General features: G+C 33.8%; 1 protein-coding gene across 3 annotated transcripts in view; it reads left to right on the top strand.

The window, feature by feature from the left end:
* The window catches only part of LOC124408861 (beta-1-syntrophin), a 207,253-nt gene extending 197,972 nt beyond the window's left edge, over positions 1–9,281 (top strand). For 2 of the 3 annotated variants that reach the window (XM_046886115.1, XM_046886114.1), the window contains exons 6-8: positions 6,346–6,578; positions 8,020–8,234; positions 8,839–9,281. In XM_046886115.1, the coding sequence (XP_046742071.1) occupies positions 6,346–6,578; positions 8,020–8,234; positions 8,839–8,931 (541 nt within the window). In that variant the 3' untranslated portion in view covers positions 8,932–9,281. Of the gene's footprint in view, positions 1–6,345; positions 6,579–8,019; positions 8,235–8,817 lie in introns of all 3 variants that reach the window. The other variant, XM_046886113.1, reaches the window with a different exon arrangement.
* Positions 9,282–15,194: the final 5,913 nt, after the last annotated feature.

Genomic DNA, 15,194 nt, shown 5'->3' with positions numbered 1-15,194 from the left:
GGGTGGCCAAAAATTTTGGAAAAATGGAAAAATTCCGATACATTTTCAAGTTTTCCAGGACCTAGAACTTAGTTTTCCCTGACATTTTTCCAGGTCTAGTAAATTACTGAAAGTTAAATCGTTCAGCGTATCAACTTTATATTCGGTTTAGATTTAATTTGAAGCGAAGAGAAATGTAATGTACAAAAAAGTCGATTTTAGCAAATTTGTTTTCTCTAAGAAAAAAGTACACTTGTTACCTCAAGAAATGATTTTTAATTCTCGTGATAGGAAACTAATATTTTCAGTTTTTTCTATGACCAAATTGAAAATCCGTTGAAAATTCTAGGTTTTCCATGACTCCTTGTAAATTTGTGTGACCTTCAAATTTTGTTTTATGTAGAAATTCGGAAATGTTTTTCTATATACATTCAACCTGATTGACGTATTGTTTGATGCTTCGAAACCTTCTTTCATTCAAATTTTTTTCATTCTAATATTTTTGGATACTTTTTTATTCATACTGTTCTAAGCTGTGTGTACATAACTTTTTCTAAGAGTGTGTGTATCAAGAAACATCATCAGATTTTATACGGGATGATGAATCCGAGTGATATCATGTTTCGAGGTTTCAAAATCTCACTTCAAATACATATTAGGAAAAAACTTGAAAAAAAAAGAAGAATACTAGTATAGCCGAAAGTTTTCGAGATCGGTGAATTTAAATTAAACATAAGAATTTTAAAAGAGGTTGAAAACATGTGAAAATTTTTATTATTTCCAAAAATTCGCGGAAGATTTTTCGGACAGGTGATTTCCGAAGCTCGCAGCGAATCTCACGGGTTTTAGAAATTTGAAACTGCAAGAAATACGTATGCAACTTATTGAGGGTTAAAAAAAAAAAAAAAAAAAAAAAAAGAAAAGAAAAGAAAAGAAAAAAACAATAAAAATCTGGAAATCCGAAGAAATGGGGCGTGTATGAATGATGGCCAATACAGTCACACGTGAGAAGTCCGGCTTTATGCACCACATTTGTATATGCAATGCATGCGCGTGTGTGTAATCTATAAATTAATGGTTAAGTAATTAGAAATGATTAATTGTTGAAGCCGTGGAACCCTCGTCAAACAAATCTCGCCGGGCCGGGATTGTTGGCTGGAGGTATAACCCGTAGAGCTGCGAGTTTCTCGTCAACGCATATATTAGAATTTTCCTCAAGAGAGAAACAGAGAGAGAGAGAGAGAGAGAGAGAGAGAGAGAGAGAGAGAGAATCGCGATGTAGGAGGATGTATGTGCATACCAACGTACCCATATATAGTTTCTGGAAGGTATGTAGGTCAGCTCGCTACGCTTAAAACGGTGTACGAGTGAAAAGTAAATGACTTTTGATAATTTTATCACGAGATACGCGCACGATGAATTGTTTGCTAATTAATATATTCATAAGCCACGATGATTTTTTATTTGAAAATATTAAATTACATAAAATTATAAACAAGAGGGCTGAATACGGATTATTTTTACACTACATCGTCTTGAAACGTGGGAAACATAATATATTCATTTAAATTTTGCTCCAGCATCACTTATTTCTATTCAGAAAACTATTCTATACACAATTTCGTTAATACACTTTTCTCTCGCGTTTTTCGTTTCTCGGTTTTCGATTGCGTTTTTTTTTTTTTTTTAATTTTTTTTTTTCTAATCTACAAACAACAATATGTAATCAACCGTTGAAAAGAAAAAAAAAAGAAACAACTGTTCCAGTAAATTTGTCAGGAATAATCTTTTGCACGTAACAAATCACCGTGAAACAAAAGAAAATGGAACTCCGGAAACCTTTTAATATTTAGCGATGATTGGAAAGGGTAAATCGATGTATAAACGCTTGTTCACAATAGCTGCTATCTTTTTCTAATCATTTTTGTAGAAAGTCATCTTAACTTACGAACGTATAACTTCACAATTATTGAATGTCAAATCTATATACTCAAACTGTAAGCCTCGTGGAATCGTGAAATCGTGAAATCGACTAATAAGTCCTAAACCTACAGATTTCAAAGTTCCTTGAAATATTATAACATACATTTTTTAATAATATAATAATTTTGTAGAATTCGTTGAGGTCCATTAAGTCCCCCCCCCATCGAAAAAAAAAAAATAAATCACTAAAATTTTGGACATCCATGATATTCTGTTAGAAAATTTTATAACATTATGAAATTTTGGTTTTGTTACCGGATTTGTTATTTAATTGACCCGATAATAGATTCTAAGAATTTTTTGAAAATATCCACTTTGATGATAAACCCATAATAATTATTTCATGCTGCATGAAAGACGCAAAATACAATGCGTGTCACCTAATACTGTACGTGAAACTAGTTGCTTTACCTTCCAACCCATTTGATGAACAGGAATTTTGAGACAATTAGGGTGATAAACTTTGACGAATAAGGGAACTCGTTTGTTTCCTTTCTCTCCCCTGATAAAAAGCTTTTCGATAAAAATTAATTACAACCTCACAAAAATTTCAAGTATCACCCTTTTGATTGACGAAATTCGCTCGTATTTTACCGGTTTCTTAATTCATTGTATCCTCTCAAGTTTTTCACACCGTGAAATCACATCAGCACTTCAATATTCCGGCAAATTAGTTAGGAATAAGGGTTGTATATAGGGATGTAAAAAATCCTGCAATTCATGAGTTCAATTTTCTCGTCTCTTTGTGAACTCAATGATTTATCCTTCAGATGGTGATACGTTCTTGCCTGGTACATCGATTCGCCCAAAAGTAAAGTCTGAAAGGGTATAATAAGTGACGAACTCCGCGCTTTTAACGGAACATAATTAATTAATTTTAGTGTAAGGTAAAGGACGAAGTAGGTCAGGATTATATGCAAGTTAAAGCTAGTATATTTGCCAAGGATTGAGAGAGATTTTTCAACTTTTTTGCACGCCGGCGAAACTTGTGTAATTGTGCAATTAATCGATTCATCATAGATCTCGATTAATTGTTTTGTCAATCAATCGAACAATTGAAAAAACAATTGATTAAAGGGGTCGATTGATTGATTCATTGAAAGAAAACGGTAAATCGAAAGGACCGATTGATTGATTAATTGGAAAAGCGAATAATCGATTGATTAAAAACACAATTAATCAAAGTCTACGGTAAATCGATCAACCGTACAATTTTAGTTTCTTGGCTGTTTCTTTTTTTTTTATCATTCCGTTTACTTCTCATCTCCTCCAGATATTTTTTGGTCAATTTTAATGTATTTTTATACCCCGATCATTATTTTTGGCAATTTCATTTATATATTTATAATATCCTTTGACCTTTCTTCATAATTCTCTGTCATTTCTTCGGGCATATAATTTAATTCTTCGCCGTTTTCTGTATTATTTTTCATATTTTTTTATTGCTCCTCGGTCAGCCTCTGGTTATTCAATTTTTCAACAGGTTTTTGACCATTTTTAGTCATCTTCGAAAAAAATCGATAATCCTTCAACGGTATTTTAGCCTAGGCTCATTTGACTGAACCTTCTCTCTTGACTACATTTTGGACATTTCGCGTGTAGTTCACTGATTTGTTAACCACTTTTAGTAACAACTATCACTCTGTTTCTTTTTTCTTGCGTCATTTTGGTCATTTTTGCTCTCTTCAATAATTGACACTAATCGACTCTGTTCGAATCATTTTTCAATTTCAATTCAGCGACACTTCGATCATTTTTTGACTCACACTGTAAATTTTTTCATCATATTTCACTGCAATTTTAGCATTGTTAACGAGATTATTTCAGCTTTTACCTCATTATTTTTTTAACTCCGTGGCAATCATTTCTCGATTATTTACGATCCATCAAAAGTAATCACCTAAAAAAGTTGAGAAATCGAATTTTTCAGAACTACAAGTTTCCACAAATTTTCACGCACAGAAAGGCTTAATTTTTGAAAAAAAATGTCTTCCTCCAACCAAACTGAGTGTCGCTCTTGAAGGTTTAAATACGTAATGATTTTCCTGCCGGTTTGATCTCTCTTTCTCTCTCTTTCTCACCGCCGTTTCATCCACATATCCGTCATCTCTTGTGTATTGTAAATTCTTCGCCACCGTCCATTTTTCCTGTCGCTTTTCGACGCTCCCCAATCATTAAAAAATCAATTTCTGTACGTGTATAGAGAATTCGGTTCTAAAAAGGGAACGACAATAGATCCCCGCAGCGTCAGTTCATAAGTGTTGAACGATAATTAATTAATTTCGTACAGTCATGGTCTGGGTGGTTATATATGGTGCGTTCCATACCACCTCGACCTGAATCTGACCCTCGACCTGTTTAATTTACCCCGCAATCTCTTAAACGAAGGTTCTTTTTAGTATTTCTTTAAATCAATAATCGGTAACTAACGGACACGGGGGAAGCAGAGAGTCTTTACCCTAATACGGGGGTGAGTGAGTGTGGAACGAAGAGCTGATCTAGTTCACGGTCTCGGCTTAAGAGTCACGCTTCGTTTTACTATCTACGGTTAATTAGTTGACCGGGTGCACAGTGCGGGAATATTCACTCTTCGCTCTCACCAGGATGCGGAAGGGGTGTAAACAGCTCAGGCAAACACAACGCGGTAAGTCGAGTTCTCCGAGGGAGGCTGCACACCGACTTCTTAAGCCGACCTCGCGCGCTCGACGAACGTTAATATAGGAAGCCCGATAATAAAGAACGGTCCAAGATACCGTGTCGGAGGTCGCCCATTCGTCTCCGTCATCTTTGACGCGGGAGATAAAACTTTTCTCCCCCCTTCCTGCACACCCCGTTGTCCCTTCACCGCACCGCCGCATTCCTTCCTTCTTCTTGCAGCAGCAGCAGCAGCAGCAGCAGCAGTAGTCTGACCCCTTTCTTCAACCCCTGCATCGTCCCGCTGTGACGAGAGACGAAATGGGGCCGCGACTCACCCTCGAGACATCTCGCTGCTCACTGCTTCTTTCTTCCCCTGCGTGCACTTATTTCACTCGGTTTCATCTCGCCGCGCTCAAGTATTTATACCCCTAACTGTAATGGCTGTTTTTATTTATTTATCTTTTTTTGACAGCGGGTGGGGTTTCGGTTTGAAGTTTTTTATTCGATGAGAGAAATAAAAGGGAACGCCTGTAAGGGATGATTCCTGCGGAATGATCCTCTGCTCGTTGAGAGATAAAAAGAAAAGTTCAATTTATGGATAAATAATATTTTATATACTATTTATACTTCGAGAATTTCATTATTAACGTAAACTGAAATCAACATACGATCTCACTCTGCACTCTTGAGTATAGTAAAAAGACAATAATAATGATAATACTTGTCATACGTGAAAGCCAGTTTATGGCTGACTAAATTCGATAATTAAGCCCGAGTCGCCCGTCAATGTGTCACGGTCTATTTTACGATCTCACTATATTTATTCACCACCCCTTATAGCCTGCGGTAGGTTCGCTGACCAGTGATTCAGATTAATGGATGAAGGGTAGACGCGATCTGATATACATAATATAACGTAGGAACGCGGTGCTTGCTGATCGTCTATAAGCTTATTTATGCAATACAGGGTGTCGCATTTCGAATTTATACCAATTCTACACTTGGCAATTTTTCAACACTCGTATTATGTGTATTGATTATTTAATCGTGAAGATAGGTTGGAAGGATTGAGGTTGAATGAATAACGAATTAGCAGTTCAAGTACTGCAAGGACTTCGGAATTCCTGTAACATTATTGAGTCTTTGATAATATCTTTATTTTTTTTTTTTTTTTCACTTTTTAATACATAATAAAGATAATATTGACAGAAAAGAGAAAACGTTAAAAAATATAATGTATTTCCTATGAATTGACTTTTAATAATTTTCACATTTTTTGTATGATCTATTCTTCTTTTCTTTTACACTCACGATTAACTAATAAAATGAAATAACTCAATAATAAAATCCACAATATTGAGAGTTTTGAAATTCAGTAAACCGTAATAAAGCAAAAGTTATAATCACATTTTCGAAACTTAAGAATAATTATACTCAAAAACCGTTCTAAAATTGCGGAACTGTCGTTTATCTTCAATGTTTTGTTACGTCGAAATTACTAACTTCAACCTCGACTTTAATATTCGTCACGAAATGAAAATAAACAAATCAAAATCATCGGCTAACTTTTGAATTTCATCATTCACTTAATTCTTTTCATTTTCTTTTAAATTCCGTTTTTCACGTACCACAACTGGAGAGGAGGATCGAAAAAGGTGTAGATTGGATTATTTTTTATTTTTTTTATTTTGCAAAATGGCACTTACGGTCCTCCTTAAAATTTCCATTTTCCGGTTAATGTTGAAGGCTCGTGTCGTCTTCGACTCCTCGGCAAGGTGAGGCGGCTGCAAGTAGCAGCAGCAGCAGTGGCACTTCCGGTACTCAACACGGAGGTACCTTTGCAGTACGCGTCGGTACGATCGACGGCGTTGTTACCCACCATTTGCGGGCAGAGACAAGAAGGGATCTTGCCACCTGGGCGAGAGCCATCGTCCAGGGCTGTCACACCGCCGCACATTCTCTACGCGAATACGCCGTCCGTGAGTAAAAACCCGTATTTCATTCTCGCATTTTTCTCTCTATTTTTACATTGGGTATTCCATTTTTCATTTGTTTATTCTATTTATTCCCATTTTCATCATGTCATTTTTCTACTGTCTCTTGAGTAGTTTTTTTTTTTTTTTTCTTCCTCTTGTCTTCTGGGGAATTTTTTTTTTTTTTTCTACTGCTTTTCAGATTTGTATATTTCACTCAGCAAAATACGTTGTTTATTCTCACGAAATATTTCTTCATAAAACACCTGCTCTTAAGTGGGAGAGAAAATGTGTTCGAAATTATTAAAGTTTGTTTCTTTCTATTCCTAGAATACAAAAAAAAAAAATTAGCATTCTTGGTACAATAAAAGTACCGTTTTTTTTTTTTTTTATTATTATTTATCTATTTTGTTTTTTTTTTAACTTTGTTAGTTTTAATAAATATTTTTCATAATTCACTCTAACTGGATTTATTCTCCAAAACAAGTACTTTATTGTTGGGATGCATGTATTATGTATAAAGTGTTCGTATAATTGAAAAAAAAGACAAATTGGGTAGTCTTGAAAAACGGTAAACAAGGTATTATTCCAAATTAAGAAGAAACATCTTCAACTATATGTATGTAATGGTACAAATTTTTTGGGGATTTTGTATAATCTAAGTGAACTTATTTTTGGACTTTTCTGTCAGTGTTGATAATTTTTTTCTTATTCTCTTGTCATTTCTGATTTGTTTTCTTGGTTTGTTCCGATTGATTCGTCACCGCATCAACTTTCTCTAAATTTTTTCTTGGATATTGTCCCCCCTCCATTATTCACAATGTTCTTGTTTGTAACCAATTTTTTAATAACATTCGGCCATTTCATAATCTTTCAGGTTTATTTAAGGCTTTTTTTAGCTGTGCTTTTTATCGGTTCCAGAAATTTTTATCCTGTTTCGATCACTTTCGAAATTACCTTCTAATCATCTCCTCCATACTTTGTTGTTTGATCTTTTGCTTTTTTGTCATTCTTTGCCATTTTCCGGTCTTGACTGTAACTCATGACTTGTAGTCATTACCTCTCATCTCTTGTACAGTAATGATCAATAGGTAATGGTTCCCAGTGGCTCACTATGTTCTTTGAAATAAAAACTGGAACTAGTTTCTTCTATCAGCCAATCTTATGTGCCAATAACTAGCGCCATAGAAGCATAAAATTTCTACAGAAAGAAAACTCGTTTCAGTTTTTATTGCGAAAAATTAGCGATTGACTGGAAAGTCATTAATGAAAATTGGTTCACCTACACCAACAGTCTGCGGTTGATTTTTCGATTTTCGATTCCGTTCACTCTGCGCTCTCTTGCGATTCGCAATCCTTTCCGTAAGACACGCCTTTTTACCGATTCCCTGCGGCGAGTAAGTGGTAAGCAATCAGATGGAAAGGCAAGAACCGTTATGAATTTCAGGCTGCGTGTGGCAGGGCAGATCTTGCCAGCTGGTCGTCAATCACGAAGAAGGCTTTGCCTTGTATGCCGCGGGTTCGAGGTCCCTAGGAAACGGAGTTAGTCCCGGATCGGCGCCTTCTCCTCTGTGGCGACGCTCTTTCGACAAACTCCGACTTTCCGCGGACGATGGAAACCGACTTTTGTGGCTCGACTTCGAGGGCGAAGACGGAGAAATCGTGAGTTTAACGAATTTTGTCTCAATTATTCGGCTTCTCACTCCCCAAATTGATCGAAATAGATGGATCCGTGCATGTTAAATTCGATTTGGCTGTTATTGTTTATTCCAAATTTTGCTCAGAATGCTCAGCTGTTTTGCAAGGTGATGCCCTGGACGATTTCGACGTCGACGTATATATCGCCAAATATTAAAGTCCACGTATCTTAAACGTGATAATAGGATCAATAATCCCATTTTATACACAATTCTGAAGAATAAAACCATATTAATAAAAAAAAATAAAAGTAATAATAAATAGTCGTGGTTATTACTCAATTTCTCATTATTCAGCTCGACGTTGTATTGAATTAGTAGTTTTTCTGTTATTCGTCCAGTATAGCTTTTAGTTGTAAGTATTTATTCGATCAAAGTTACATTATATTGATCTAAAACTGATTTGGATTAAAAACAAAAGCGTTTTTCTCTTTGATGTTAATCAAATCAATTTTTACGGGATGGTATTTTGAGCATGCGAATGTCGTCGACGGTTACAGGATGATAACGATAGATTATAAATACTCAAGATGACGGGGGGTGCACAGGAAAAACGGATTTTGTTACAGGAACTCGACCTGGAGAGTTGTCCAAAGCCGATAGTCTTCGTCCTCCACAATTTCTTATCAGCGAAGATACATCGGCTCGGTTTAACGGCATAGGGGTACGCGGGGGTCTCAACCGAGCCCCCGGATCTTCCGCCCCATACGACTCGGTCGGTAACAAGCGCCCTTTTGCATTGATTGTCTCTAAACAGGTGTAAAAAAACGAAGGGAACGCGCCAGAGAGAAGAAAGAAAAAGTAAATAAAAGAAAAAATTTGGAAAAAAGTAAGAATTATTTACACAACGTATACACAATTGACATTAACAATTAATTCTGTATAGCATTAAAATATCTATACATATATTCTATCGTTAGCCCCCCCATATTGCATATGAATTCCTGTATGTATTCATAACTATCGCAGAGAAATTAATTATACCCGTATGTACTTCATGCATCGACTTTTATATATATACGTAAGTATATTTATAATATTCTAATATATATATGACGAATCAAAATTTCGATTATTATCTCACACTATGGACAGAGATTTGAAGAAAAATGAGTAACCGAGTCGTGCTTCAAAACTATTAAAATCAATCGGAATTTTTCACTGAAAAGAAAGAAGAAAACAAAAGAAGATGCCGAAACCTGATAAAAGTTTATTTCAAATTTACTTTCACAAACGAATTCTTCTTTTTTATCACGCTCTTCTCTTCAACTGATGCGAAAGTGAGGTTTCCTTTTAATGTTTTGAGATGCAACTCAGCGTGGAGGGTCTCGATACGAAAACGATGTAAAAAAAATAAACAAATAAAATATAATAAAACAAACAATTAAAAAGCGCCAATTACCTAAGAAAGTATAAAACAAAAACAATCGACTAAAGACGAAAAAAAATATACCATTTAAGTATATACATATATGTATATACATATATATATATATATATATATATATATATATATACGAATAAATAAATATACGAATAAATAATATAATAAATATATAGGAAGACAAACCATCCACGAAATAAATTGACATTGTAAGTATGTCGATCTGTTAAAAATCATATCGTATCATGTATATTTCCATGTAATTGCCGGGAGCACCTCAATAATGAAGAAAAAATATTCAGGGGTCAAGGAGGGAAAGAAAACAAACGAGGAGAAGGCAAGAATAGACTAAGGGGATAATTATCCGAACAAAGTAATTGCGTTAATGCTATAAATTTGAAAATGAATTGAATCAAAAAAAAAAAAAAAAAAAAAGAAGGGAAAAAATATTAAAAGAACGAAAAAAATTATATGTAGTATATAAATATGTTAACAAATTATACATACTTGGGTAATTTAATTACAAAACAAGGGAATTTGAAAAAGAAATAATAACTCAATACGCGTACGTTACAATAATAAATAATATTATACCTATACGTATCGAAATATGAATAATAAAAATAGAAATGACAGAATCAATATACGATAGATATGATATAAATATCTATTATCGTTATAAGTAATTAGCTAATTTATACCTTATCTACCTTAAATAATATTAACATACTAGATCATGTTATATAACATTTAATTCACCTATCATATTACGCGAACTGCATATACATATTGAATAGGTGACACATGTAGTTATTGTACACATTATAGATATAATATCAATTATCGTACGCATTTATAATTAATATGATATATTCATACATTATCGTATAAAATACGCTATGTTAACGTATATATATATATATATATATATATATATACACATAACATATATGTATGATACAACTTCAAGTCAACGAAGAAAGGATCAATTTGATCCCAAGATAAAAAAGGACTTAGTAACGAAAAGAAGAAAACACGAAAAACAGTCTGAAGATATTTAATTATTGCCATCATTATTATTATTATCATCACCTATACTGTTATATTTGCGAAAGATTAGCAGGAAAGAAAAACAAAATGGAGGAATTCAGACGTCAGCATAATTTTCCCGGTATAATTGGGGAAAAAACTTGGATCGTGCGGCAGCGCCCCCCCCCCCTCCCCCCACCCCCCTTCCCGCCATACTCCCCCGCCATTCACAAAGAACGGTATATAAATCCAGCCTGTCTCTGAATTCGCAATTTTGCAAATGCGCAGACTCGGCGATCAATTTCCGTCTGGCTGTTGTACGTATACCTACCGCGTGTACATAATTGTGCTGACGTTAATCAATTAGTATTAACGAACCGTCGGGAATGTTAGTTATATAAATACGCCGCAGGGTAAATAGAACAAGTCGTCGTGCATGTGCACGGGGTTTAAAAAAAAAAAAGTAGCTAAAGCAAATGGTATGGGTGAAAAAAATTATCAAAATCTTAACATTGTATTCTGTATTACAACGGTTAGAGAAAAAAAAAAATTTGCATAAGAAATATATATTGAGAATATGAATATGAAGATTGTGAAAAAACGTGAAAATTTTTTTTTTTTCAATCGAAGAAAACGAAACTTCAATTAATCAATGATAATGCGTTTTAAAAATTTGCCTGAATTATTAATGCAAATACGTACTCTGTAATAATACGAATAATTGAAAAACATGAGCTGAAAAATTAACACGAAAGTCAATCAAGGCGTGATCGCAATTCGATGCAATCAATTACCTGCGGCGCATTGATATAATATATGAATAGTTTGGATACTTGATCGGTGTTCAGATATTTCGGAATTCGGTATATCTTTCCCGGTGCTTCGTACCTAAGAGGCGTGTTATTATTATCATTATTGTAATCGTGTACGGAAAATAGCTGTTCAAGAACTGCGATTCCTACCAACCTGAACTAAACTAATTCTAACTTAACGATAAGTAGCTAAAAATGGAAATCAGCTGATTGTATAATACGATATATTATATATTATATATATATATGCATATATAATAGATTATTAGTGATAACGGTTGTACAGAAGAAGGAAAACAAAAAACAAAAAAAAGAAGAAAAACTTTTTGCGATACCTAAACATTATATTATTATTATCATTATTATCGCGTCTCAGCTACAATACGTAGCATATGAAATATAATGTATGCGTAGTCTAATCTGCGATTAAAATTGATGCGAAATCAATAATGATGAAAGAATATTAATTATTATTATATGAAGAAGATCGTTGGAACGAAATTAGAAAAGATACATTTGGATATACGTATATTGTAATGACTACGCGTAAATATCACGGTTATCGACTATTATCACTTATTATTATTATTATTATTATTATTATTATTATTATTATTATTATTATTATTATTATTATTATTATTGTTATCATTATTGAGGCATGACTTAATCGTGGTGACATATCAACGAATACGGACATACGCACAAAAATTTAAAAATACGGTTTAACATGCTGAAATCGATCGCGGAATGGATTAGCATATGCGGGAACGCAGAAAATATGTGGCGGTTATAAAAACTAATGAAACAAAACGAGGATCCGTTTTAAAAGGATCGAATTTTTCTTTTCATTGTTTCTTTCGGTAGTTTCAGTCAAATTTCCGACGCAGCAGCAAAAGTAAGCGTCTTCAAAAAATTTCATTGAAATGATTAAATTTTTTTCATTTTTTTTTTTTTTTTTTTTTTTTTTTTTTCATTATTTTATACGTGATTTTCGGTCGTGTTCATCCACGAAGTTTTGAAAATCCGGCTAAAAGTTAGTGGATACAAATTAAAAAATTTGCAAATCTTAGTTTGATTCCGTCAAACTTTTAAGTTTTGTTAGTCAAAGACAGAGTGAAAAAAAAAATGCACAATCAATTTTCCTACGTTCTTTACGACGCCGTCTCATTCTCCGATTGCAAATATTCCTCAGTTAAATGCGCGAATACGAAAACAGCATCGAAGCAGTGTAAAAGCCTTCAAGAAATTTTGTGCGTATGTATTTTAATTATTGTCCATTAAATATTCCATCGAAATTCTACGTCCGTGATAAGCTAATAACTCGTTATCATTATTTTCATTCGATGTTTCTTTTTTATACTCTTCATCATATCTCTTTTCTCTCCAAAAAAAAACTTCAGCGATGACTGTTCAGTCTTGATTTGATAAAACGGAATGAAAAGTCTTTCATATTATGCATGAAAAATTCGGGAATATTGACGAGCTTTATCGTTTAATTTGTTTTATTATCACATTTATTTACTTATATATGCTTTTTTATACAACACATTTAAGCTAAACGAAGGATTGATTTCAGTCGCTTTTTCATTCATAATCGTTCCTCCCCACTCCTTCTCTTTCATAAATTATGTATTTTTCTAATAATTTAGTGTTTGTAAAAAAGTAATAAAAATTGAATTAAAAAAAAAAAAGAAAAAAAAACGACAAAAAAGGGGAGAGTAAGCAGAAAAACTTATCCATATATATATATTGTAAGTATATAATAATGCGTATGTATGCATACGAACATATATGTATATATATGTATATCTCGAACAATATTGCTCAGAGATCTATCTGAAGAACCTCTGTATAATTATATGTATGGCAATATACATATAGATTATATATGTATACAATATATTTAATTTTAGGAAATCGATGTAATATCAGTTACCAAATAAATCGCATCTAACGGTTAGGTAGATATATAAATATTATAAAATCACACTTTCGTATTATTCAGTTATTATCAGCGTAATCAAATTCTATCGTCCCTTTTTATGTGTTTCTATGTATGTACGATGTACATGTGGTACATATAATTACAGAAGAAGAAGAAATACATTTGAAAAGAGGAGAATGGAGCCTTTTATACTTGTATCAGGTACGTACGAAAATTAATTTCCAGCGTAATACGTAACATGTATTACATAAAATATCCGACAGGCGAGTATAATTATATGTGTTTACAGGCAAAAACTTGGCTGAAGAATTTTCGGTCCAAGAAATATGTCAGAAGCAAGACTCACTCTGGCTCTGTACCTACTCTCGAAATTCCTGTAACGGGGAATACATTCCTTCGATATTCATTTTTCCTACTTTCATCAAACTCAGTCTCACAAGTTATATAGCTACGCATTATGTACAATGTATATATCCGTGTATAGGTGAGTACTTTTTTCATTCAATATACGCTGTTCAAAAGGCACGAAACTTTTCCAGCTCTCGAAACATCGATGCCGACTGATCTTTGCACAAATGGTGGAATATATATATATATAACATATATTCGCGAACGGTCCAAGATGTATCGCTGCTTCAATTTATTCTTCCAGGCAATATATCTCACAGCTCCAAACACTCTATTTGAATCGATGCACTCATGCTAATAGAATAATAAACCTCTCCACGCCGCGTGGTTTTTATCTCTGTTTTCAGTTTAAGGATGCATTTCGGACGTACAGTCCAGTGCGAAAATTTGTTCGGTAAAAAAAGATTACGATAATAAAATTTCAATGGAATAATCAGAAGTTTTCGATTCAGTCTTAAATCTGATCTAAAATGAATTCTAAAATCGCAAAATTCGATTACTGTAACCCGAAAAAGGATCACGTTATCAAATCTTTCTGTTTTATTTGAACGAAGCTCAACGTTTTACCAATTTTTATTGCGTTCATTGCGTTCAGTTTTCCAAAATTTGGTAGCCCAAATCTTTATGGTCAGAATTTTTACAAAGATTAAGTATTTTCTGACGACGACATTAGCTTACTGTTTTCGATCGATCATAATTCTGCAAATTTTGTCTTTTTGACGATATAAAGAGCATGTAAAATGAAGATCTGATATGTACAGGGGATTCATTTACGATAAAAACCATTCAACAATGCAATAAATTTGATTCAGTATCCCATTTTTGAATATCATCCATTTAACCCGTTGAAAACGGTGAAAAACAAATTAAAAACTAAGATATAAAACAAAACACGAAAAATCCCGAGTTATAGAATCAGGGATTTCGAGCTGAGGTAAAGAAAATTCTCAGTTGCGGTCGAAACACGTACGACACGTTTCTGGCTCGCGGCTCATGGACGTCACGTATTTAGCGATAAAAGCTTCTTTAGGGATAGTTACCGCCATTTTACGGCCCGTGTATCCGTACACCGTACACCACACGGGCATATATGCGTCGGTGAATGATGACAGGCAACGTTAAGAGCGATTTTACGGCTTTTTTATAAGACAGACTAAATTTAAGCCGCCTACCCGTCTCTTTTGTTGGGGGAGAGATTTAATAGCATTTAAGTTTCGCGGGCCTAAAGTGAATTCATTGACCGGGAGAAAGGCGCTCATCATTTTCAATTTCATGTTCCATCGAAATGTATTTTTCTCGCAATTAGACTTCCTACTCCTTCTTTATTTCGCACAATATCAAGCT

The sequence above is a fragment of the Diprion similis genome, chromosome 8 (assembly GCF_021155765.1).
Source record: "Diprion similis isolate iyDipSimi1 chromosome 8, iyDipSimi1.1, whole genome shotgun sequence".
Classification (NCBI taxonomy): Eukaryota; Metazoa; Arthropoda; class Insecta; order Hymenoptera; family Diprionidae; genus Diprion; species Diprion similis.
This window is presented reverse-complemented; position numbering and strand designations above follow the sequence as displayed.